This window comes from Electrophorus electricus, chromosome 1 (assembly GCF_013358815.1).
Source record: "Electrophorus electricus isolate fEleEle1 chromosome 1, fEleEle1.pri, whole genome shotgun sequence".
In the NCBI taxonomy this organism is placed as follows: Eukaryota; Metazoa; Chordata; class Actinopteri; order Gymnotiformes; family Gymnotidae; genus Electrophorus; species Electrophorus electricus.
Genome location: NC_049535.1, coordinates 2,561,772 through 2,589,470, shown reverse-complemented (window position 1 = coordinate 2,589,470; position 27,699 = coordinate 2,561,772). Strand labels below are relative to the sequence as shown.

The 27,699-nt window shown below is 41.4% G+C and overlaps 1 protein-coding gene across 1 annotated transcript; it reads left to right on the top strand.

Moving 5' to 3' along the window:
• Positions 1–439: 439 nt before the first annotated feature.
• Positions 440–27,150, top strand: eif4g2a (eukaryotic translation initiation factor 4, gamma 2a). The gene is made up of 21 exons (XM_035532913.1): positions 440–626; positions 20,124–20,232; positions 20,504–20,569; positions 20,709–20,834; positions 21,179–21,281; positions 21,426–21,557; positions 21,673–21,739; positions 21,820–21,971; positions 22,065–22,175; positions 22,444–22,626; positions 22,715–22,847; positions 22,972–23,126; positions 23,445–23,552; positions 23,865–23,993; positions 24,111–24,215; positions 24,298–24,513; positions 24,610–24,868; positions 25,007–25,211; positions 25,304–25,512; positions 25,617–25,738; positions 25,833–27,150. The coding sequence occupies exons 1-21, from the start codon at positions 440–442 to the stop codon at positions 25,896–25,898; spliced, it is 2,943 nt and encodes a 980-aa protein (XP_035388806.1). The 3' UTR covers positions 25,899–27,150.
• Positions 27,151–27,699: the final 549 nt, after the last annotated feature.

The following is a 27,699-nucleotide window of genomic DNA, read 5'->3' as shown; positions in this document are numbered from 1 at the left end:
AATGGCAATTCTTCAAGTCCACCCTGATTGTCATGGCATCTAGCAGGAAAGCTGAGATTGGTACTCATAGCAGGTAAACAAATATAACTCGAATGATGCTTAACATGCCAGACTGCATCAGCACAGACAAGCAAACGCTTTGTAAAACAGCCTGCCATCGGGAATATGGCTTGCGATTTTAGTCTTTGCTAGGCCAACTTCTCTATTTCCAAGGAAGCTGACTGGATGTCATTTTGAAGTTGCCATTGAGGATAGTGCTGTTTTCCACATCCTAAATACTGCATTATCTTTCCCACCCCTGCAGCTCAGCAGATGAAGCCATGACAATACGATGCAGCTCCATCAACCAGCCGCCCCCATTCATGTGGCCACAGAAATGCCGAAGCATGGTGCACTGTGACAAATCGGAAACTTTCGGAGGCGCAGTGAACTCACCGGGATGGTTGGACGCTTGCAGAGGGCCAGACTGACAGTGCCCGAGGCTGCGCTGTATAAAAGAGCAGCTCCACTAGGCAAGCAGAGCTGTCGGCATGGAGTCAGGGGTCTGTCATCTGTATCTCCTCATTTGCAGGGACGTGCGGCCAAGCCAGCTGGCCTGAGGAAAGTGAACCTGGGCAGGAAGCTTTGTGAGCTTAGCACTAGATTAGAGCTGGAGGCATGTGCACAAGGCCCAGGGCATGCTTCGGCGCAGAGGACTAGGATCAGACTAGAAGCAGATATGGAGATGAGCTTAAACGACGAGTGCTTCCTCAAATAAAAAAGACGGGGAAAGGACTTTTGTGAGTCTGAATGTAAACATCTGCCTGTCCTGGCTCAAGCGCAATGTCGGTTCCTGAGTGTCACATGCGTGTGAACGTTTGCACTGAGGTTGTAGAATGTCTCACTCAAGTAAGGCTGTGCCAGAGACACAAACTGCCTCAGCAGAAAAAGTTCAGAGATTGTATTTTAAATGGAGTCATCCTAGCCCTCAGGTGCTGTGCTATAATGGGAACAGAATTCAGGTCTTATGCTAAAGTAGGTGCCTTGTCATTGCATTCTGGACAGCCTGATACCAAATGCTCAAAGACTAGCAGTTAATGCAGAAGTCAAGTAAAGAAGATGTCAAATGAACACAGTGACTCAGCATTTACTGAGCCTCATTAATTAGCATTATGCAAGTTATGCTAACTCTACGAGCTTACTACTACTCTTTACTGCCACCTGGATTTTCGTTTTAGGTGAAGCAGTTGTTACACTTTACACTTTACATTACACCACATTATTAGACTCACATATTTTAAATATATTCACATCCAAATCTTTCAGGGAGAAAGAGTAACTTGGTACAGGAGAGGGGACAAAGAAGTTCTGAAGCACATCAGTTAGTAAAGTCTTCTCTAAGAAACAATATGGGGAATTGAACCTGAAGAAGTGACCATAAGAAAGATATTTTTTTTCCATTTGGAACAACCAGTGTGGACACACAGATTTGCTGGCATGTATTGGTACAAATGCCAGTGATCAGTGTCTATATCTAATAGTAGCCTGTTATACTTTTTAATATTATATATAGTAGGCTATTATATCTAAACCAAAAGGGACTATTGAACCAGACGGTGAATCAGTTGCTGTTGCACCAATACCCTAGTCACACAGCTGCTTTTAGCAAATGAAGTCCTGCCTTTTGCCATAATTACAACACTCTGAACCTCAATGAGAATATATGCACTGTTTAAATTCTCGATATTAAGCCTGCACTGGATCATCCATGCGATGAAATGCAGTACAGCAGGGAATCAAGGTGATTGAAGGAGTGCCAAAGAGGGCCTGAAGGCGGGGCTGAAACAGGCAAGGCCTCTTCAGCTGAAAGGGTCACACATACATTATTAGGAGTTATTAGCCTTGGCCAGTGTCCTTTAGCTTACAGTAGTGGTAATTACACTGCAGCTTGGCAGTTCTCCTCCCTGAGACTGTAGTGCTCCGTCGCCCCCACCCCCCAGCTCGCGATCACACACTGCGGCTAGCAGGAGTGCGGTGCATTCACACACAGTAGCTCATAAAGGAAGCTCTCTGTCCTTAGGGGCCTTATCTGTCTTTCCTGCTCCAATGCAAAATAGAGGCCGAGGGCCATTTCTCTCCACGCGTTAAATTAAGGTCGTGAAAGTGGGACCTTATATTTGCTGCTCTCATTACTGTGACTTCTTTCACGCTGTTTCATGTTTTAACACAGTATATGATTCTGTTATAGACCTCGCCAAGTTAGCACAGCATTACCCACTTCATAAGGTCATTACTTATAGTAAATCAACTGGTGACTGTTATATTTCGCTAAATGTCATTTTTGGACCAAAGCTTCTTTTTCGGTTTAATCTTTCTATGCTGAACAACAATTTGGCCGTGTTAATTCTGCTCATATCCTCATACCCACTCTCTCCCCCAGGAGTACGAAAGAGGAGCCAATGCAATGGAAAGGGATGATATCAGGTGAGAAAGCACCACCTCGGACTAGAGCAACCACACCCATTTATCATCCTGCGTAAGCCCTGAGACGCTCTGGAGATGCACATAGGTATACAGGCCAACTTAATCCGCAAAGGGGATTAAAAGAGCCTCCCACACAATCTGAAGTTATTAAAAATAATGCTATTAAAATTAAAGAACAGTGGCATCATTGGCTCAAAATGGTGCCCATTTTTAGAGACAGAAAACCTACCTATTTTCAACTAATATGTTCCATAATTTTATTCAATTTGAAGATGAAAAATGAAAAACTGCCAAATAAAAATAATATTAATGATAGCTTTAGGACTTTCACTGGAACTTTCAAATGATTTAATAATAAATTAAGCATTAAAAAATGAAAGCAGAAATTCTGCCAAACGTGTGTGTTCACAGGCAGCAGTGAAGTGACAGTAGCCAGGAAGCTCCATTGCTCCAGATGGCGGAACACTGGCATGGAGTGCAGGAACCAGGCAGCTGAGAAAGGAGGTGTCAGCCTAGAAAGGCCTGGCCATCTGTGCCCCACTGACAGCTTATGGGCGCCACAGAGGAGGTGAAACCGGACCTCACCTGATGCAGGAGCTGCTACTGCTCCGAGGGTTAATTGCATCCGTGCGCAGTGAAGGCCTGTACTGCTAGCAGGGAGCAGAATGTGAGGGACCCGGGGGAGGGGGGGGGGGGGGGGCACTGTAGGACCAGAGGCCTGCGAGGCTTTGGCCCTGACCCCAGAACAGCAGCTCCACTTCAATCCATGCCGAGCCCAGCTGCAGGCAACATATTGGTCCTGACTGGGGACCACCTGCTCTGTCACAAGAAGAATTAGATCGCGGAGCATGAAAAGCAAAAGCGGAGCCGTTCGCTTGTCCTTTTCAGTGTATTCCAATGCAGATTTCTGGCAGACTAATGGCCGTGTTGCCAGTATGCTTGATTCTGCTATTTACACCCTGTTATCAGCTATCCACTAAGTGTGTCAGTCGTTTCCCTAAGTGCTGCATCTTTCTGGTAGTAGAATGAAACGCTTGGCTGGTATTGCTGAGGGAAAAACATGCAACAAGCTTTAGATTCGATTTATATTAGCTGCTGATTTAGATTTAGATTTAGTAAAAAGATTTAGTTTAGTAAAATATAAACAACAGCAAATGAATGAACTGGTGGTTGTTTACTCTATCTTCACTGTTGTAATGCTTTATGCAAACGCATACATGTTCAATATTTTAAATATTAAAACAACAAACAGGCATATGAATTAGACAGTTCCTGCCATCCCAATTGCATTCAAATTGCATATATATGCAATAAATTGTTAAATAAAGATTTTTTATGTGTTGCATATTACTGTTATCACCTGCATCCTATCTCCAGTACTAATGTCACATTTTTGAAAATTGTGGAACAGAAATTGCGACCAATGGAATGAACTCTCTAGATGTGCAACTGTCTACACTACTACAGTTTCCTCAGTATGGCATCAACATGGGACAACACACATTCAGGGCATTCCTAGAACAGCACTGCAGGATCATTGTCATGTGCGTAATTTGTCATAAGGTGTGCAGGGGGTCTCCAATAAGGCTGGCGCGGCGGTATGTGCCCTTAGAGAGATGAAAGGAGACATGAAGAGCACAGGAAGGCTGGCCTCCATTACTCTCAACATACACTCTGCTGCCAGCTGCTGACAAATAGCTGCTTGGCAAAATGAAGTTTGCACCTGGCCTTGCTTTTGTGTGTACAGACATCCTATAGTCCACTGCCAAATTGAAGTTGGTACCGGGCTTTGAAGAAGGCAGCCTAGTTTCAGAACCAGAACCAGAACAAGATCTTTCTGATAAATTCTGGTTACTTCACTCTCAGTCGGTGATAAAGGACTGGTGAAGTAATTTAGGGCAATTTAAAGAAATGTTTCATTTTGTGCCATCAAGTACTAAATTAAAATCCATGGCTTTTAGCAATAAAAGAATTAATTTGGGTGGGAAACTATACTACTACTTAAAAATCTTTCCAGCAATACTGCTAATTATTGAATAATCATGAACCCAGCCACACTGTTTCACACAAAAACATTTCATACAACTTTATCAGTGATTTAGTGATTTAGAATACAGTAATTTAGTGAATTAGTGATTCACTAATTTAGTGAATACTGCATACAGGCTCTATAATGGCAGTGTAAAATCCTAGATGCAGAAGCATTTGTAGGTTGGTTCTCAGTTCACCTATGATTCACCCAAGCTTCACTCCCACTCACAACACACAATCATTTCAGCTAACAAGGCTCAGAAGGCAGCCCTGCAACCTCAAAATCATGGCATAGCCATGCCACTCTTATAATAAGTAAAATAATACTTGTCCAAATACACAATTGTAGTTTTACTGTCTTTACAGCTACAGATTAATCTTTGTGAATGATGATGTCTATTCTTCAGTGCCTGCCAATCACAGCAAGTGAAAATATTTAATATTTAAGGACCAAAATGTTTTTGAAAAACAAATGAAACAATTATCATAATCTCTCTAGAAAATATTTGAATGGCTGGGTCCAGGTCGAGCCACCAAATTGCCTGTTCCATCTTTGATTGTGTATGAGCTCAATACCACAGCTGTCGCCCTCATTGTGTGCCAGAGCACATCTCTGTGGGTCTTATTATACAGCAGAAAGGCAGTTGCAGGAGAGACTTATTACCAAGCAGACGGAGAAAAGCAGGGACCTGAATAAGTGATGGAGTATCTCAGAAAATCTGATAAAGCACTAAAGGCTCTAATGGCACTTCCCCACACTGCTGCAAAAGGCCCATAAGCCCATTGTGTTTGCACATATATTGAGAACTTGGAGTGGCATTCACTGGTCCCTGTCTGTTCCACTGAAAGGCCTTTTCAGACAGGTGGTGAAAAACAAACTTTGGCTTGCTGGCATTTGGAAATACCTTGCATTGACATTTGGTCCTCTTTTTCATATTTGTAGGGTGTGCAAACAGAAAGCGGGAACTCTGGAAATCCTTTTCCCAACCTGTGTGCGCTGTCTGGAGAGTCACACTGTAGCGTGGAACACACAGAAGCAGAAAGCACTGTAGTCAGGCCCCTTTATCCCTGCAGCTACCAGCAACAGCAAACGACTGTAGGAGCTTCCTCCAAGCTTTACATTACACTGCCCCCTGTGGCAGAACTGATAACATCGTTCAGTGCTCTCTTTCTCCCTCTCGCTATTTTATCTATTTGTGCAGCCACTCAGATTCTAGGCTCCGTAAAAAGATGACTTTAGCCCTTATTTACATGATTTACAAAATATCTGAAAAACCAATAGGGGACACAAGTTATGGTCCAGCTCTTTTTCACCATGAATAAAAACGATCCACATTTAAGGGAGGAGATATGTACAATTTCAGGATAATCTCTTTTAATTTCAGTTAAACAATTTTCTATTGCCCTCAGTAAGAACCTAAAACATACACTCCTAATCTATAATGTAGAGCAGATCTCAGACTCCTTTACATCTACATACATTATTTGTTATTCCTTAGAGGCACACACAGTCAAATGTATTTATCTTTGTAAGCCAGAGTTGTAGCCTTTCAGCCTATGGTCAGAATTGCCGATTTGCGAGTCTGAATCTGACTTTTCATTTATGTAAATGTGACTCTGCATGTAAATTGTGTTATCAGACAGCCAGCAGGCCTAAGGCCCATACTGCCCAACAATACATCTCCCTAACAGGCAGGCAGTGTTGAAGGCATAGCCCGGCGGAGCAGGGTGCACTTATCTTCGTGCCAGTTTCAGATGAATTTGACCACATACCTCTTTTTACAGAGCTTTGCTGCACGTTTTCATCCCGTGTTTCTCTTGATCTGTGCTGTCTCAGTTTCTTAGTAAAAGACTGTTCCAGTAGTAAAGCACTGATGCAGGAATGCAATGCATAGGGTAATGAAATAATGCATTAGGCTATGCATAGGGTGTATATAGGGTACTAAAAACCATTGGGTAATACAGGGTAATAAAAATCATTGCTACAGTGAAGTCAGGCCTAATCTTTGTCTTAGTAAGAAAAAGTAACAAATGCCAGTCTACAATTTGTGGGCAACAGCCCAGGGGTGGGGGAGTGCCTCCCTGACCACTGGAGTTCTTGTTTCTAAACAGTCCAGGCTGCTGGTTTTCCTAACGATGGGGTGGAGTCAACCAATTACTGCTAGGGAGACCGTAGCTCCGCCTCTTCAGGCGTGACAAAGCGGAACTTGGGGAAGCATTTGTGTGGTGCTAGGCATGTCCTTTCAAAAATAACCTTAGATAGTGTTAGGCACAGAGTAGTTTACAAACTGTCACACACACATAGTTGCAAAAAGGGTTTCATTTTGGAAAACCCAAGAGAATTGAATGTTTTTCCTTGAACTGTAAAGACTGATCTGAATCGGGAGCTGCTTGACCTTGGAAAGGCCCACTGAGGCAGACTGGGTCTCTGTGCTGCACTCTGCACAAGAGCAAACATTCATAATCCTCTTTGTGCAGACACAAGTCTGCAAGGGAGCTGCACCTTCTGACTGTCTTCCTCCATAAGCTGTCATAGGCAAATATTTACACTGGTAGTGCGACCAATCAAGGCTATCGATCTGGAGCTCATCTATAGCTGTGTGGTTTCTGAGAAAGGAAGCCAACCTCAGAGCCCTGAAGAGGAGGCCACGCCAACTTTGATGTCGGAGCAGGACAACACGGTTCAAGCCTGTCACCCCTGCAAGCATCCACCGTCCTTTCTTCGATAACAAACTCAAAGAAGAGCAGAAGCCAAGGCTCCCTTTGCATCCTCTAAACATGCTCATTTTCAATTCAGTCTTTTGTGCTCCTGCTGAAAAAAAGAGGCTTATCAATCAACTTGGAGCTCAGACTGTTTCAAGGGCAAAGTGGTTTTTCGTTTTATTTGCAGTCCTCAAAGGAAAACTTTGCATAGCAATGATTCTCCATGTCTGAGAGAGTGTTTACTGAATGCATTATGGTAAGCCCATTGAGGTTTAAAGCACCATTGTATGGTGCTGCTACACTGAATTTATTGGCTGATTGATCCCTCATGCTTTTAAAACTGAAATAATATAATCTTCATAACAAACATTGACAGTATCTAACAAGAATAGAAAATCTTTTGTGAATATAATACCACTGCGCATTGTCATTTTGCCATGATGAAAGTCACATGATAAATCTGAATTCTGACAGCATGCGCATTGGTAGTCCAGGATATTCCGCATCGGATGTCATCTATCAAACAGGTGCGCCAAATTTCAGCCAACTTTGGCAACATGATGGCAAATTTAAAGTGGGGAGATATTGAGATTTTTCATATATTACCCACCCTCGCTCCCCATCCCTTCGTAATCTCTTTCTCATCCCAGCAAAACTCATTCTGACATTCAAAGCCTCTCTGAAAATTAAGTGAAATATTAAACTGGGTCTTAAAGGGCAGAGGAAGAAACCGGCACCATGCTGTCATCCATATTCATGTGCTATTATGCAGTGAGATGCGTGGAGCCAGATCACACCTCTAGCCACAGTTTCACAATTCGCATTGATCTGATCTGATCCGATCTGATGGGAGACTGTATATGAGAAGTGCTCTTGCTTTGGTAAGGTTTATAATGCAATCTGCATAAATGCTTACAGGTGATTGATTGTTCAATTTTCGTTAGACAGTCATGCAAAGCTCTTTCTTTTTTGTTGTTTTCACATTTTTGCGTAGTGCCATTTGCTTGATGTTATCTAGTCTATTATAAAACATGGAGCATGGACCTTGGGTTGCTGGGACCTTAATGCTGTCAATTCATTGTTACTGTAAGGCTTCAGGACACCATGCTTGGCCTATGTCTCCGTGTTCCAAGTAAAGTAACAGCAAGGATGAAACAAACAAATGGCTAATGAAAATTAAGTGTACTTAAGAATGACATCAGAAATTAGACACTGCATTTTTATAGCTGTTCACTACAACGCAAATGGCCTTTATTATGATAAAATGGGTTGTTATGCTGGACCAAACTGAAATGGCAAACAGTATAGAAAACGACTGTATTAAGAGTGATGTAGGTAAGCAAGGGCTTTTCTTTTTTCAATGCTGTGAAAGTTGCAGGTTGCTGATCTGTGAATGGGCATGAATAATGGTTTCTCCATTTATAGAATTTTATAGTCATTTGGTATTTACAGGGCTGAGTACTCAATGTTATTTTGCCTATTGAATTATTTTCTTTTCGTTCTTTGTTCTCTCACATGATTTCAGACAACTTGCTACACCAGGACAGAAACCAGCTGTGCGGCATAAAATGCATATTTCAGTTTTACAGAAGATCTGCCATTATTACCCTACAGTATCAGTCAAAAATTATGTCTGCCTGAACAAACACATTCAACTCTCTATTCGATCTTTTTCTGTTGATTGACCTTTTTGGGCTAACACACTTTTTCCTCTGCAACACTCATGCAATTATTTTTTTCTGTTGAACCCATGTAAGATGGGAATGTAATGATTTATATCTGTCTCCTCAGTGGGCAGCAGAAAGTTCCTACATGCAGTATGAAAAAAGAAAGAAAGAAATTTGCGTAACATAAAGTTGTGGGTAATATTCCACTCAACAGAAGCAGGTAGATGCATTGCATTCTGCATTCATAGTCAACAATTAAATGCACAAATAACTGTCATTTAACATCACCAAATACAATGGCTGAAATCATCTCCAACATCCATTTTGCATTATTAAAGCATAGTGTACTTTATCTTACTAATAGCTCTAGCTTGTTAGCACTAGACTTCCTGTAAAATGTATCTCTTTCATTTCCTAATAAAAAAATGTAAAAACTATTAATGTCAGGCTCACCCAAAAGTACTAGCCGGTTAAGTCTAAACTGCTGAATGATGATTTCATTTTGTAGTGGAATTATCATCAATGATAATTTAGTCAATATATCTTCTTTTTTATTTCTAAATAATACTTCTAAAGCAGTTAGTCACCGCAAAATAGTTACTGAGAATGCTATTAGTAATATTAAGAATAATGACAGTAACAGTAACAGTAATAAGATATGCTTAATGCCCCTCGATGATTGTGACAGCACGCCTGTACATATCTATGTGCACACACACACACACACACACACACACACACACACACACAAAGATACAGTATGTACTTCATAATAGTGGTTTAATTGACACAATTAGCTAACACAATTAGCTGACAACATCTGGTGAGAAATCTTTCTTTTTCTTTTTGTTTTTCTTTGCCTGGAGTTCTATACCTCACTAAAGTGAATGATTAAAGGATATCCATGTAACCCAACACATGTTTTTAGCTCAAAGTTTTGTCCCTTCTAATAAATAATAATAACATTCACCAGCTCAGGCTAAACATACACCAGGCCTGTCCTGAACTGAGATTTTTTTTAAGTTAAGTTTTGTTTTTTTTTTAAGTCGAAATACACCTATTCAGTTAAAACATCAGTGTCATACAGAGCAGAACCAGAAGTGATGGCTCTGTTCTTTAAGGCAAGCTCAACCTCTAAGGGCTGAGACTGCTACAGTCAGTGAAGGCATCAATGTCTTTCCCCACAGCTGTCAGAGCCACGAGCTTGATTATTACATCCTTCTGGATTTGTTACACCACCGTGCTGTTCCACGGGCAGAGCCGCACCCGTGATCTATCACCAGGCTCATTTCACCAGCCATTACTTTAACATACTGTATTCATATTTGGGTGAAAATATTATGCTCTGACTTGTTGGCCTGAGATGACGAATGAGGGAGCAGACAGAACCAGGCTCCAAGATGCAATCAATCATGAAGCTGCGTTCTTCAAATAAATGTTTACACATTGACCAATGTGTGTGCTTTACTGATAGAAATAAAGATGGGAGGCCACCAACCCCCCAGAGATAGTCACTCGTAATTACCTGTCACGGAGGTAAACATATGCATTTGAGCAGAAGTCAGAGATCTACAGAGGTAGACTGAGGAAATAAACATGGTAATGTCGCTCGGCTTAAACTGCAGTGATGTCAATGTGACTCACAGCTCTGTTTATATCAGCCTCTGGAAAGTCATTGATGTCAATGTGAGTCACAGCTCTGTTTATTTCAGCCTCTGGAAAGTCACTGATGTCATTGTGAGTCACAGCTCCCAGTCCAAGCTCTGTTATTCAGCCTCTGGAATGAAGACAGTGTTGCCTCAAGACAATTCGTCAGTTAAGAAAAACAAACATTTGAGGAGGGGCTTCCTAAATTGTGGGTCACAGACCAAAATGGGATCATCTGATTTGAGGATAGGTCACCTGAAATTTTGATATATGTAAAATATACTACTCTGGATATCAAAACAAAACCACAGTAAAAATGTAATTTTTACTTCACACATTTCACATAGTAACAAATTCATTCTGGAAGACATACTTATTCACTGGAGTAAGTAGGCTAATTGTGCTGTGTTATAATTGTTATAATTCTGTGACCATTAAGGCGATATAGGTGTGTGTATGCAAATGAGTTGGGAGTTTCTGCCTGTAAATTAATTCAGGTAAATTAATGAATATTAATTTGAGGCATCACCAGAAAAAAGTTTGGGGCCCCTGCTTTAAGGTGAAAGAGGCTGTGGGACATTGGTGTCTATATTGCCTGTTAAATATTCAGAAGATGGAGTAAATAAAGATTATTATAAGGATAAGGCTAAAGAACCCACAGGATCTGGGTGCAGCCTCACAGATATGTAGAATCTATGGAACACTGGGAAAGCGACAGTGCACAGGAGGTCAAAAATCAATGGCAGAGTAAATTGTGCTCTCAGTATAAAAATGCCAGTCTAAATGATTCACCATTTATCAAATCAATAAACACCTGAGACTTTGTCTGATTTTTCAACTTGCTCCCTGATCCTAACCCTGATTCTAACCATTTAGGCAGTCTTTTATTTTACATGTAAAAGATTGTCCTGATTACCACCACACCAGAGGTTTCATACCAAAATCACACAAGTCCATCGATCAAGGCAAAGCATCTGTGAGTGTGTACCACTGTCCTCACACTCAGTGTTGTTTTACAGGGAACCATGGGAAGGGAGGGATATCAGTCACAGAACTGCAACTGATTTGTCTCAAGAGGACAAACAGCACACAGTGGCATGTCTTGTCTGGGATGAGTAACTTAAAATTACCTGCTTCAAGACAAATGTGGTTAAAGCTCCAATACAGAATAGAATAGAAGACGATTGGCTAGGATTGTTCTTGGAGACTATTTTCATGCTGGTTGTTGCATGTCTCATACATAACTTGCAAAAAGGGAGCTCTGACCCTGTGCTTCCAAAACAGTTGCGGTATGCTTTACGGTCATGGGGCATGAATAGCTTCATGTGGAACATGAATAATTAGATGGCTCACAGTGCTGGAGCAGCATGCAAGGTTAATGCCAGCAGAAGCGAGAGGACCCAGCCTCATTAATCCATGCTCAGACTAGTTCAGGAGAACTTCAAGATCTTTTGCGCATTTGCAGGCTGGACAAGGCTGCCAATTTGCTGTCAGCATGCTTCTCCCAGCTTACGTTTGACAAAAATAGTGAGGCAAGTATTTGAAAGAAAACATCCTGACTATGGCCACATTATTATGTTTCTACAGCATTGTGGCTTTTGTAGGTATAGTAAAATATAAAACTAAATAAAAATATATACCATAACAGTACTATAGACAGCTGGGCAAAAATAAGATGATTCTTCGTGCTGGTAAAACAATTGAGTATGAAGCTTCATCCGAACTAGGAAGTTCCACGCTGTCCTGCCATTATGCTTCAGCCATTTATGGAATGTTGTGAGGCCTTCACACACTGAAATTAAAGGAGAAAAAGATGCCTTGCCCCAGGGAATTTCTCCTGTGTATCATATCTTGCAGCAGAAGAGACTGTGTGGCTCAACAGAAACCCAGAATCACCTGAACTTCTTTAGATCCCAGGACCACATGCTTATGTGAGCCATAAGTCCCCTGTACTTAGTGTCTCTGAAGTGCCCGTGAATGTCACAATTATGGACTTTCTGAGCTGTGCTTTCAGTGGGCATTTCATACTGCCAGTCACTTCTCAAGTGCTTGAGTGGGTCCAGACAACATATCCGGGATTTGTGTGAGAGGCAGGTAATGATTTCCCCTTCCTTGAAATGGAAAACAACATCTTGGATGATATTGCAAGGGACTTGCCATGTGCTGAGTTTTCTCTTGACAGGTTTCTACTGAGACAAGCACATACTTTTGTGTCCACTGCCAAAGACGTTTTTCAAGCCTAGGTTGAAATTTAACATGCTATATGGAACAAATGTAGCAATGGACATGCGTAAAGGGGCTTTTAACAGGCAGTGGTAGCTCAGTGCTTAAGGTACTTGACTTGTAATTAGAAGGTTGCTGGTTCAAGCCCCACCACTATTTGCCACTGTTGGGCCCCTGAGCAAGGCCCTTAACCCTCAAGCTATACTTAGCCATAATTGTAAGTTGCTTTGGATAAAAGCATCAAAGTAAATATACTGCATGCAAAGAATTTGCAATGCCAAAATCAGTATATCACCTGGTGTTGCCACTGACAAATGAATGGATGGGAATACAAAACTTCAGATCCTGACATTTGTTTATAGGCTAGGTTAAACTCCCTACTTCAGACCACTCTCTAGAACCCTGATTGTCTGGCAAGCTAGACTTGCTGAGACAGGCCTTTGCATTGAACCTTTCTCCACCTTTTGCAGGTGGAGCAATTGTCCTCTTCTGTTTGTCAGAGCTCACACTTTGTTCCCTGAAACTCATGCCCAGTGACGTTAGGTTTAAACAATCCCAGCCTAGTCACAAGAACTAGGACTTCTTTGTCAGCTTCCCTGATTAATATTTCCCTCCAGGATCAGGGACATTGGAGCACATGGCATGTTTGGAGTTTGGGTGGTCGCAGAGCAAGACTGGTTCCTGACAATAATGGAAAATGCAAACCATTACCCATGAAGCTATAGGATTGCCTTAGTCTTGGCAAACTCAGACCCACAGAATAGCAAGAATTATTGAAAACATTATTCACAAGCCGCATATGGGATTTGCAATAGTTATATTAAATAGAAAATATTTCTGGAATATTTGTCATTGCTTCCTGCTAAATGTATTTAAAACAGCATAATAAGAAGTCAGAGGGAAAGGGATTTTGTAGGTTTTTTCAGGTGTATCAAATACATTTTAAGGTGTATCACATTTATTAGGTGTTACAACTAAATCAATCTGGCATGGGCATAAAGAACTCCCAACAATTCAAGGATATGGAGTACAGTTCCCTTAAACATCATGAAAGTTCACTTTAAATTCACCCTTCCCTGTACACTGAAAATATTTCTGCTGAAACCCCTGACACTTCATTTATAATAAACCACAGAGGAGCTCAGTGTAAACTTCCTCACCACTAGTCCAGACAGGCAGAGATACCTGCCTGCACAGGGGACCACTTTAACACTTCATCCAAAGTTGCTCTTATTGAAGATTGGTGCAACTGCCGCATTTTTCCATTTTAAAATGTTCTTTTTTCCTATGTTGGCAGATCCTACCCAGTCTGGTATTTTAGCACATTCACTTGTAGCTTACCTGTTTTCAATGCCAGGCATTCAAAGACCCACTTATTTCAATTTCAGATTCTGACATTCCCATGACTTTATCTCAATGGAATCAGTAGTGAGTGTTTTGACTACAAACTTGCAATTATAGCAGATGCCGAGAATTTTTCAGCCAAATCCCAGAATCATGACTGTGAGGATAAAAACACGAAACTCTATGCCCTGGATGCTAGATGTGTGCAGTAATCTTTGTCTGTAGGACCTACAGAAACTCCATCAGTTTTTCACTTGACCCATGCGACATTTATAGTCACACATTCAAAATCGATTCTCAGATATAGCGAGGAGCCTGTGGAAAAGCTTTAGAAAAGCTTTGAGAACTAGACTCCTCTCACCATTGCCTATGAATGAGTCGGCAACCTGCTCTCTGTATTCCTCCCACAGAGGCAAGTGTCCCCAAATCAATAATGGGGGGTTAGCTATAAAATGCAGTCTGTGGCCAATATCGATCAAATGCTGCTTGACAACCCAATATTGGGTGCTGGAGAAGAACTGATACATTTATCTGTGATCTAGCTCATGTATTATGGCCTGATCCTTTGAGAGTTGTGAAATGAACAGAAATCTGACAGGTGCAAGAGTTTTTGAATAAGCATGAAGAAGGATGTCAAAAGCCACCCTGGGGAGCATATATACTTATGAAGGCGCTCAAAAATGTAATGAGGACAGGAATTCTGTCCAGGAGCCTCTATATACCCTATATTGGGGAAATGTCTAATATTTTTGCCAATATTAGATAGTCATTCTTTTGCAAAAGAAATTTTAAAATGCATATATATTGCCAGACTCATAATCCTGCACAATTCCACCCACTACCCATCTCTCAATAATCTTCCAACAAGATCTCATAACATGAAACATTATGAATGTTTAAGTGCTGGTGTCAGGTGTCATGTTTGTGTCAGGTGTCATCTTTTCTTATGACTTCATTCAATTGGAATAGCATCTCTTTCACTTCTTTTAATTCTATACAAATAGCAAGAATAGGCTGCATCTTCAGTAAGTTCATTCCAGAATGTTCCCCTACTGTTCACTCAGTGCAGATCTAGTTATGCGCTGCGACAACTGCTGAGGCCCTAATCAAAGTTTAATACTTTGAATGAGAGAACCAAAGAGACAATCCAAAGAAACCTGGGCTGCCTCAATGAAACATTATTTGTCTATGGCAAATGGATTCACTTTACACCTCTTAAACCAAATGATGGCGTGGAGGCAAACTCTGTTTTTAAATCAGAGTGTTATCGCATGCACGGAGCGGGTCATCTATTTCAGTATTTGGCAAGGCATTTTATATATACTGCAACTTTAAATCCTGTGCAATGTTTTAGTACTGTATACACTGCCAAACACCAAGCAATATTGCTCTGTTGGCAAAAGCAGTAATCTCATTTGAGAGAGAATAAATACGATGTGACAAAGTATGGGATTTACTATCTCATCCATATAACTGAAAATAAATTATTTATATTAGTGAGCATTTGAAGTGTCTAATTCATGCTAACAGTTTATGTGTGTTTGATTGTCTTTGCACAGGGAAATAATAGGAGATTAAATGGATAATGCTGCCTGTGGTTTCTCCACATTGACACCCAGCTGGATTTATAATCCAATGTCCTCTGTTCTGACACAAAACCAATAAGCATCCTTGTCCCTAATTGTATTTATAGGCCTGTAATAACCCCAAAGCCAGAACAAGAGGGAGAGTCACAGGACAGATGCCCCATCCCTGCTAATGACAGCTGTCCATCAATGATGTGAGCTGCAAAGATCCATGACAGGCTCTGAAAATGAGCCTCTCAATCCCAAAACAGATACAGTCTTTTCCCATCATCTGAACCAGTAATCAGAACAGGGATCCCCTTAAAAGGTTTTGTCTCTGCCTCTGAAGTTCGGTGAACTGCAAAAGAATATGTCTATAAAATATGAATAAGGCACAATATCATTGCATATTAATTTCTGGGCCCTCAAATGGTGTTGAGCATAATGTGATTAAATAATATTTCACAGAAGGAAATTGTTTTGCATTTATTTTATATGGATGGAGAATTTGGCAAAGACATGATGGTTGAATAGGTGTATCGAGTGTTAAAGGGAGAAAGAAACAGTGTTTGTATTTCCAACCCCATCTGCTGGTTAATTATGATAGTGACATAGATATTAAGCCTCATCAATTCTATACTGACTTAAAGCTATAAAACATCTGCTAAAAATGGAACACTGATTCATTGCAGACTCTTGCAGTATGCTGCAGTGGTACAACTCAGAGTGACAGTTCTGATATTGTCACTGAAGCTACTGTAAGACTGCATTCAGTGCATTCATTTTACATAACATATAAATGCAGAATGTTACAGATTTTTTTCTAAACAAAGAACGTCCACAAAGGAAAGAAAGAAGTTTGTAAGCGATCTGCTACATTCACTGGGAACTTGCCTTATGTCATATATCCCAATAAGGTCTACATGCTCTGCCATAGTGCAGCTGTCTTGCAGCAGAGCAGCTGAGGTTTGATTGCATTGTCCAAAGGCGCCATATCAGTAGACAAAGAACAATAGTATGTGTTACTTATCCACACCTCCCTGACTGCTGTATTTCAGTCTATCATAAGGATTTGGATTCAAAGCTATACATGAATCTCCAGGGTATAAACACACTGTAGAGTCATAAGGTTGTGTAGCCTCATCTTCTAGTACTGTGAATGGACACAACTTTTCTGAAGTGTTATGGAAAAACAAAAATATTTCAAAACAATGAAATGTGAAAGCAATGACTTGGCTGATACTTGGAGAAGTGTCGCCCTTGATTATTAGCATAAAGTTACCTGGTACTCTGGAAATCACAGAAAGTCTAGACAATTTACGTCACCAATTATTAGAGTTACTCTCAAAACCAGCATTTCTCAAATTCACTAGGCCTCAGTATAGTTGACCATACACAACTATACTGTTGAAGGAAGTCATTGTTCTGTAATTAAGCAAGATTTTAAAGAGATTAAGCTCATCTCTGGTTGGATGCTGATATTCACAATCTCTGTGCGAATCTCTCTCACACACACACACACACACACACACACATACACACACACGTTACACCATTATGCAAACTGCAGATAAAAATAGTTAGGAGTACAGACACTGAGTAATGGCATTAGTTATCATAACATAACTGTACGTAATTACATTGTAGTAACATACATATGATCACACAACAATGTCAACAAGGAGTGACAGCAAAACAAATTCCTTTATTTATGATTGAATAGCAAATCTAGCCTGTACTGGGCCCCTGTCTTGTGTATGCACTGATAATAACAGCACTACTTACATTCAGCAAAAAAAAAAAAAAAAACACTTTTTCTGGGCTCTCATGAATGGGTACATCTGGGTTACATAAACGTAATAACAGTACCTAGAATGAAAAAGCTCAGCACATCATGTATTTGATGATGTCAGGCAAGGTCTGTCAATGAGGAAATAATCCATGTACAACCTCGGATTGAACTGATTTCCTCTCCCCTGGGCTTCAGTGTACACTGCCAAGGTCGTTCTGTCAGTACAGCACATTTCAGCCACTTCATATAACAGCAATTTATTACCTGCTGTGACTACCTTCAACAGATGCCGCTTTTAAGATTTATCACCATGGTCAAAACTTAATTAACTGTGAATGAGGGGTGAAATACTCTCTTGTCTCGTTTGTCAGGATGTTTGGTAAACACAACACTGAATATTAACATGTAATGCAGTTGCAAAAAAATGTTTAAAAGTACAAAAAGAATGAGTAATTTTTTTTTAATCAATTCCTTTTTCCGAAGAACAAGATAACATATAATGACGGCAATTTTGCACAAAAGAGGAAAATACCAGTAACTGTCTTTCGAAATCCAACTTCAGTACAGTAGTAAATACTCCTCCCTCTACCGGGGATTTGTGAAATTAGTGCAGTAGCCCTCACTAAGACTCGAAAATGTCTGGTGTAAACTAAAGGTATTTTTACTGAACTGCTTTTGAAAACCAAATTCAGCTAATCACAACTCGTATAATTAATCTAAAGCCATAGTACTGCATTCCGTATTTAGCTGCCATGCCAAAAATTGCGAACCCTTGTTCAGATTTCATAATTTAAACCGATCTCTTAGTGCCCTCTAGTGGCCATGAATTCCATTGCTTTGAATTAACCGTGAGACGTGCTCGCAAAACGTGCTAATAACTTGTAACATGAACTAACAAATACCTTTTTATTTAAAGCAAGTTACGTTAAGCAACTTGATGTATGTTGCCATCACAAATTCAACTGATCAGACTGCTATCTACTTAAGCAGTCCCGTGTATTATTTTGGCAGATTTAAGAAAGCGAGACCTGAATCTTCAGAGGCATGCTTTCCTTCCCCATGCTATTTTAATGTAATTATCCTGACCTGCTGACAACTGCCAAAAGATTTTATTTGAAAAAGCTGTAACTATGTACATGATTAAAAGTCGTTATTCTCTGTATGTTGTAACTTTGATAAACTGGGAGTGAAGCCACCCCTACGCTGTTACGCTGCCCATATGCCCATTAAAATCCTTTAATGGCCATCTCTATACAGAGGAATTATAAAGGGATGGTGCCAACCGGAAACCCAGCCCACCTGTGCTTACGAATCAGAACATGACTGTTGCGTAGGAGCCAGCACGGTTGGTAGGTCCAGCGACTAGAACACGGTTGTTGCGTAGGAGCCAGCAAGGTTGGTAGGTCCAGCGAATAAAATCGCGACTATCCCTGACGTCAGGCCACAGAGCGTGCGTTCTTCTCCGTACCGGTGAAGTTAGCCTAGCAGTGCTCGAGCCGCATCGCTTTTCAACACGACAATTAGCTAGCGTTTACCAACAAGTCGTGGTTTTTTTTAACTTCTCATCTTTATTTTTCTCTACTTTGGTAACAGAACCACAACAAAGCTGAAGGTCTTTTAGAAAAGGTAAGCTTTCCTCCTGGAACTATAACAGATCGAGAGTAGCTATCTGGTTAGCATTAGATAGCGGACTGTTTTAAAATGGCTCCGGGTAGTAGCCGATCCTTCGCTAGCTTGTTCCTACTATCAATCTCGCTACCGACAAAAGAGTTTTATGATTGCCATCGTGTGCCTTGTCATTTTACAGGGCAAGATTAGAGGCAAAACTGGGTGGTCAATAACGTAAAATCATATTTCTAGCAATCTTCCTGGTTGTTCTTGGAGAAAATGGCGTCTAGATAGCTAGCGAGTTTTAGCGAACACGATCAGCTGTTGACTTTGCGTAGCTGCCGGTGAGGGGGAAAATGTCCAACGGAGCCAGGGAACATCGACATTTACATTTAATTAGATGTCTCCTAAAACACTATCATTTTTGGTGGCGGGGGCAAATAATGTTTCTCTACTGTCAGTCACTTTTTTTTTCTTCTCGCCGATCTAGCTAGGGTTTCGAGAGGACAATAAAACGTTTGCTAGCTAGCTAATAATGTTGAAAAGCTAACTTGCTGGATAGGGAGCCAGGAATATGGCTCTAGCTAGCTAATCAGAAATCTGATTTCGGACACTTTTCCTTATCGTTTATTTGGAATAACCAGCTGGCCAGCTAGTTATAGGCTAGATGGACATAGGCGTAATTTGTTGAATCCAAAAAAAACATCAGTTAATCAACGTTACGCAGATTAATGTTCTCTTCTGCCATATCCTGTTTTCTCTTACCTCGAAGCTAACAACATGGCAGAAGCCTTTGTCCGACTTTCAAGGCAATAAAGACTTGCGGTGTACGCAGTGGCCTGTCTTCACATTTTTACATTTTTAGTCATCAGTCAGATGATGAAGGTCCACAACTAACTTCACCAACCGTTAACATTGCAATATGGGAAATATAAATCATCCCGATCTTGTTACGTATTAGTTACTTAAACGTGCCCGGTTTCTTTTACCTTTAGGATCCGGGCCTTGGTAAGGCTAGGCCAATGCTAGGATGTTTAATCAGAGGTGATGACTGATTGTTTTGTTTTTTTTTCTTTAAAGGTCGTTTTTTCCACCCTGCCCTTTCGATATTATTCTTTTTGAGTATCCTTCGTTGTCAAGCCGCCAAAGTGGAGAGTGTGATTGCAGAGGGGGGTGCTTCTCGTTTCAGGTGAGTTGTAAGCGGTTTTACTCGTATGTAGCTATGACCCTATTTCACCAGTCTGATTTAAGCAGAATTTGTTCTGTAACCGTTTTTAGGCTTGCCACCTCTGGTAAGATTTTTTTTTTTTTTTTTTTTCCTCCAAGAGAGAGGACATGCTGTGCTCTTGTGGAGAGGATTTGAACTTCTTGAGCATTAACTTGGTGTTAAGTCACTTCCTGTGACTCCCTTATGCCTTGAGACTAAAATCAAATTATTTCTACCTGCTTGGATTGTACAGTGCTTCTTCGGGGGGAGGAGGTGGTAGGGGTGCACCTCAGCACTATCCCAAGACTGTCGGCAACAGGTGTGTATATAACTTAAACTATAAATTGTATATGCATGTAATGTTTAGTAAAAAAAAAAAATTATTTGATACTCTGCTGTTTATTGCATTAAAATTTTTCTAGCTTTCTGAAATGCTCATCTTGTTTTTGCATTGACAGCGAGTTCCTGGGGAAAACCCCAGGGCCTAGCGTTCAGAGATGGGTTCCTTCACGAAGCACTAGACGAGATGTCAGCTCCTCCAATGAAAAAGAACGACATGATGCAATCTTCAGAAAAGTGAGAGGGTATGTTCTCCCTGTAATCCCGCTCCATTACATCTGTAGCAAATGATCACCATAGACCATTTTGATGCATTTCCCTGTACTTGGAAAGGAATAGGGGGTGGGGGGGTGCATTGGCTCGGTGTGGACGTATAATTGAAGTCTATGGACGGTGGTTAACAAAGCCGTCTCAACTACTCCCCTAGGGTTTCTGTTATTATGAATGTTTTGAATCAGATTTCCATTCTGTTGTAAGCATAGGCAAATGTGTGTGATTGTCCATGGCAATGACTCGAGATATTGCATTTGTATTCTTCTTAAAATTTGACCGGCTATTTTTCATTGAAAATATTCGTCTTTCTCATTAGCATACTGAATAAGCTGACCCCTGAGAAGTTTGACAAGTTATGCCTTGAGCTTCTGAATGTGGGTGTGGATTCAAAGCTTGTCCTCAAAGGAATCATCTTGCTGGTAAGTCAGGTTGCCTTTTCTCCAACTTCCTCTCGGTAGCACTCATCTTGTACACAATGCAGTGTGTGTCATGTATTCCTTGATCGTTTGTTTTTATTTAGTTTTGGCTAGTAACCGTTCATGCTTTTTTTTCTTTTTGAGTAGATTGTAGACAAAGCCCTTGAAGAGCCCAAGTATAGCTCGCTATATGCTCAGCTATGTCTGCGGTTGGCAGAGGATGCACCAAACTTTGACAACCAATCATCTGAGATCCAGTCATCACAAAAACAGAGCACTGTAAGAATGTGTTTGTGATTTTTAAATAATTTTATATATATATAATAAATAATGCGTGCTGCATACATACTCAATTAGAGGATACTTGGTATTAGCTTGTCTGTGTTTGTTTCAGACATTCAGGAGACTTTTGATTTCAAAGCTTCAAGATGAATTTGAAAACCGTGCCAGAAATGTTGAAAGTAAGTTGTGGTGGTGGTTTTAATGGGGAAAAATTAGTTTCTCATTATGTCGTCTAAAAAATACTATTTTTGTTTTTCAGTCTATGACAAAAACGATGGCCCTCTTACCTCTGAGGAAGAGGAGCAGCGTGCCATCGCCAAGATCAAGATGCTGGGAAACATCAAGTTCATTGGAGAACTGGGCAAACTCGACCTTATCCATGAGTCTATCCTTCATAAGTGCATCAAAACAGTAGGTGGAGATGGATAGGAGCTGATGTTTGGTTGCTTCCTCACCATCACGTGTTGGTTACAAAACCTTTTTGATTTTCTTTCTTTTTTTCAGCTTCTGGAAAAGAAGAAAAGAATCCAGCTCAAGGATATGGGGGAGGATCTGGAGTGCCTCTGTCAGATAATGAGAACTGTGGGGCCTAGGCTCGATCATGAGAAAGCCAAGGTAAACACTGTCTATGACTAACGGACTCTCGGAATCTTAAAATGCCTCTCTCTCCATAAACTTGAACCAGGGGCACTAATGTAGCTCCCCTACCTTCCATGTATTGGATGAGGCAAAATATTATCATAGTTTTAACAAATGAAACAAGAATTAATTCAAATTGATTTACATGCATGGCAGAACTAAAAGGATTCCATGTAGCTCACATGTGCACCCATGCTGCTCTACCCTGTTGCATCTGTCTACCATCTCTACATTTCTCTTGCAGTCTTTAATGGATCAGTACTTTGGCCGCATGCGATCCTTAATGAACAACAAGGACTTACCTGCACGGATTCGCTTCCTGCTGCAGGATACTGTAGAGCTGCGTGAGAACAGCTGGGTGCCGCGGAAAGCTTTTATTGATAATGGACCTAAAACCATCAACCAGATCCGCCAGGATGCAGTCAAGGCCAGTTCTTTTGTCATCTTTTGTCTTTGTTGTCAAACAATTAAAGGAAGAAAAAATGTTTTATTTCTATTTATTCATCTTATTATAGGATTTGGGTGTGTTTATACCAGCTATGACCTCAGGAATGAGGACTGACTTCTTTCAAGATAGCCCCTTCATGCCACCAAGGATGAACAGAGAAACTCTTGGAGGATTAGCTGACATGTTTGGACAAATGCCAGGTATGCTGTGGCTTGAGTCACGCCAACTCCCTCTGCTCTTTGCTGTTTAAATTTAAAGTGAAAGTCAGTGTATCTAAATATTTTCTTAAATGAAGTTGAAGTCTTTCTTCTTGCCTGGTCCTAGGTAGCGGGATTGGGACTGGGCCTGGGGTTATTCAGGACAGGTATTCTCCCACCATGGGCCGTCATCGCACAAATCCACTCTTCAACGGCCATGGTGGTCATATGGCTCCTGCTCCACAGTCTCAGTTTGATAAGCCTTTTATGAAACCCAATCAGGTAAGTGTGGGGGTTGGGGGGGGGGGGGGCTTAGGTTGTGAATTGGCTTTACATTTACAACTTTTGGCAGACTCTTGTCCAGAGCGACTTATAAAAGTGCTTTGTTATTTATTCATAGAGCGTTTCCTTGCTAGTACAGTAGGTTGGAGTTTAAGATGCCATTGAACTAGAATACTGTTGGAAACACTGGGATCAATGCCTAGAAGTGCAAAATGTGTATAAGCTCTGACAATGATGGGTGCAATAACGAGCAATACCCTAAAATAAGTACTAGAGTTGGTTACTCAAACACAAACATTTATACTGTCAATTTTTCAGGGACAGAATATGCTGTTCCAGAACCAGACTCATTCATCTCAACAGCAAGCTCAGTCCAAGGATATGCCACCTCGCTTCACCAAGAAAGGACAGCTAAATGCTGATGAGGTGCGCACTGTTCCTGTTCTTTAATACGAATGAATAACTCCAATCTCTACACAATAGGCCAGAGGCATCTGCTTGCTGCAGACTTTCCACCCTTCCTGTAGCTGGGTATCTTGTAACCAGTCAGCAGGTTTGTCATTGCACATTACTGCTACCACAAAAACCAAGGCAGGGTTTGGATTTGAGGCCCAGATGTGAGTCCTCCATATTAGGAGCAGTGAGTGCGGCACCCCGGGTGTAACGCTGGGGAGAACACAGAGGAACATCTGATCTCTTGAGGTGTTTGTCTATGCCTTTCTTTTTTTGCCCATGCAGATCAGCCTGAGACCAGCTCAGTCATTTCTAATGAACAAAGCCCAGGTGCCAAAACTGCAGCCCCAGCTCCCTACCATGATTCCCCCCAGCGCACAGCCTCCACGCACAGCCACGCCTCCGCTCGGACAGGTACTGCCCTCCGCACAACGCAGGCCCTCCCACCTGGACCTGTCCATACCAGACACGAGGCGTTCCTTATAACAAAAAAAAAAAAACTTTTTTGTTTTGTTCCTTGTTTTATTGCAGCCACCACAGCTTGGCCTGAAAACCAACCCACCTCCAATACAGGAGAAACCTCAGAAGACCAACAAAAAACCACCTCCTGCCAAAGAGGAGCTGCTCAAGCTGACCGTACGTATCCGTGTCTTGCCATGCTCAGACGGCACCGCGGTACGAGAACAGACTCTGGTGAACGTTGACTGCTGTCTTTCAGGAGACGATCGTGAAGGAGTATTTAAGCAGTAAGAACATTGGTGATGCTGTGAATGGCATGAGGGAGATGAGGGCTCCTAAACACTTCCTGCCAGAGATGCTGAGCAAAATCATTGTCTGCTCGCTCGATAGCCAAGACGAGGATAAAGATCACGTCAGCCGTTGGATCCACGCCCTCCGTACTGAGGCTGTCATCACTGGAGAGAACTTCATGCAGGTGTGTGAGAGAAAGGGAGAGACTTTGACCTTTCTTGTGTTTTGTTGTATGTAATTACATGTTTATTCTCTGAAATGCAACTGTGTGCTTCCACAGGCTTTTCTTAACATTTTGGACCAGTGCCCCAAGCTTGAGGGTGATATCCCCCTGGTGAAGTCCTACCTGGCACAGTTCGCTGCCCGTGCCATCATCGCTGAGCTCATGAGCGTTGCGGACCTGGCCCATCCTCTGGAGAACGGCACCCACTTCCCCCTCTTCTTGCTCTGCCTTCAGCAAACAGCCAAGCTGAAGGATCGGGAGTGGCTGACTGATCTGTTCCAGCAGAGCAAAGTCAACATGCAGATGATGTTGCCAGGTACTCGTCCTGGTCATGCTTACTCATGCATAGAATTCCTAATTATTCCATCAGTTAAGGAATCTGATCCTGCAGCGGTCTATTTGGTGTATGATGTAGGTGTAAGATTCTTACTGTTGACTGACTGTGTGCGTGCAGAGATAGACCAGAACAAAGACCGCATGCTGGAGATTTTGGAGGGAAAGGGCCTGAGCTTCTTGTTCCCACTCATGAAACTGGAGAAGGAGCTACTGAAGCAGATTAAAGCAGACCCAGCTCCCCAGTCCATCTACAAGTGGATCAAGGACAATATTTCACCGAAGCTTCACACCGATAAGGGTTTCGTCAACATCTTGATGACCAGGTATGAATATTTCTCTGATGATTTGATTGCTGGGCACGTGCATACATTCATCTGTGCAGTGGAACTCATTTCCCCACTTCCTCTCTGTTTAGCTTTTTGCAGTATATTTTCCATGAGATGTATTCCACCGAGGGCGACGAGCAGTTATCGGCGCCTTCGAAAGAACAGCTTGACCAGGAGAAGCAGCTGCTACTTGCCTTCAAACCGGTGATGCAAAAATTCCTGCATGATCATGTGGACCTGCAAGTCAGTGCTCTGTACGCACTGCAAGTGCACTGTAATACCAAGGCTTTTCCCAAAGGTATGTGGCCGAGGGTGAGGCGTTGGCATGATCCGTGGGATGTTTTCTGGGTGGGACTGCATCTTGGCAATGGTGGCTAACTGACAGTGCGTCTTTTCTCCCAGGAATGTTACTGCGCTACTTTGTCAACTTCTATGATATGGAGATAATTGAAGAAGAAGCCTTCCTTGCATGGAAAGAAGATATTACCCAAGAGTTTCCTGGGAAAGGCAAAGCTTTGTTCCAGGTATTCACTCGGAGCATGTTGCGATTTGAATGCAAATTCCTGAGTTGTCCTGTTTTGAAATGGGCTGGGCCTGATCTTTTGTTTGCCTGTCCAGGTGAACCAGTGGCTTACCTGGCTGGAGACGGCCGAGGAGGAGGAGTCTGAAGAGGAGGCTGACTGACTAAGAAACCAGCCAAAGCCTTACCATGCAAAGATGTAACTGTTGTATTGTCGTTGGGTTTTTGTTTTTTTAACCCCCTTAACTCACTGTATTGTCACCTTCTTCCCTTCTGATCCCCTTTCGTTGTATAACCCTTTACTTCAAATCACCTGCATCGCTGAACTTCATTCTGCTGTACTTTTTCCCCTCCCCTTCCTGCTTTCTTCATTTAAAGCATGTAATGATTTACTGTCTGTTCCAAAACACCTAAGAAATGGTATTGGCGGCTTGAAACTGCTCGTTTTGTTTTTGCTTTTTTGTTTGTTTTGGGTTTTTTTTTTGTTTTGTATCTGCAAGAATCTTTCCTGCTGCTGTTCACTATAACACAACTGTAGAAACGCACTTTGTGCTCAGTGTCATGAGTTGTTGCAATATGCTCCTGTGATTGTTATAGAAAATCCTCAACTGTAATCATTGGTAACCATACATTTAGTCACCAGTTTGTTTCTACCTCTTTTTAGCAACGGGTTTAGTACGCTGGGTTGAATTCAGTCCCTCAACAGGGGAGGGAGATGTAAAAGAACTCTCCAAACCTGTGCGGTGCTTACGTTTATGATGGGGGGGGGGGACACGATTTACTTTCTTGCTCTGATTTTGGATGGTAAGGATTTTTTTGTGTCTGTGAGGTGGTAAGGCTTTTTTTTGTGTGTATATGGAAAGCTATTGGTGAAGAAATGGTTATACAGCCCTTTCAGCTTTTTTTTTTGTTTGTTTGTTTGTTTTAAATCAGCCCTTGTTTGTCCCCTCCATTTCTTGTCAAACTTTGATACTTGAATTTTTTTTTTTTTCTCTTTACAGCATGTTCAGGGATTACCAAACATGGCCTGTTCAGATGCAACAACTTTTGATTGGAACAGCAATGTTTAAATATGAACTTTTAAATTAAAACAATACTTTTTAATTGGTAAAATAAAGTTAGAAATGAAATTGATTATGTCCACTTTGCGAACCACTGCTTATGAACCTAAAAGTCTGTTTGCCATAATATCTAATAGATATTTATTGAACTTTATCATGGGGAAGAAAAAAAAAAACATTTGATGCTTTATCATTTAGGTAGAGAAATAACAATTGATGCAACTGGCATACATCTGTACAATGAGCTACGTGCTATTTAAAGTGTTACTGTAAGACGTAAGAGCTCAGAATGTTCTGTGTACCACTTGCTTAACTTTCAATAAAGATGCACACCAGGATTGAGTGGCTTTGTTTATTTAACGTGGTTTGTCTTTTCTACAACAGCCATATTGACGCATGCAGGGAGAGAGCTCCCTACCCTAAAACTCTAGCTGTTTGATATCTGACACTTCTTGACTGCCTGATGTGTTTTATTGGGAGGTAGCAGAGTCCTGGTCAGCATCTCATTTCCAGCATTGGGGTACGAGTGGCTTATGTATTTATGATGGTACATGTGCTCTGTGGGAATCAAAAAGCCCTTTGGTGTTTACTAGCACCATGATCTACCTGCTCTACCAGGTGAAACACAATCAAGTAATGGGCCTAAAATCACAACACAGAAGCACTAGCCTGATGTGCAGACATTTTGGGAACTGGTCAAGCAATTTTCTGTGGATTTCTCATAACTAGAGGATGGGATCTTTTATTTCCATGGTTTAAAGAGGTACACTCAGTCACTAATTATCTGGAGCTGGCAGTGTGGTTTTAGTTTAGATGAAACTTGGACCTTGTGTATCTAGTTGCTCAGCCATTGTTTAGCTGTTTCTTGGCGGCAGTCTTGTTCTCGTCTTTAATGAGCTTTCAG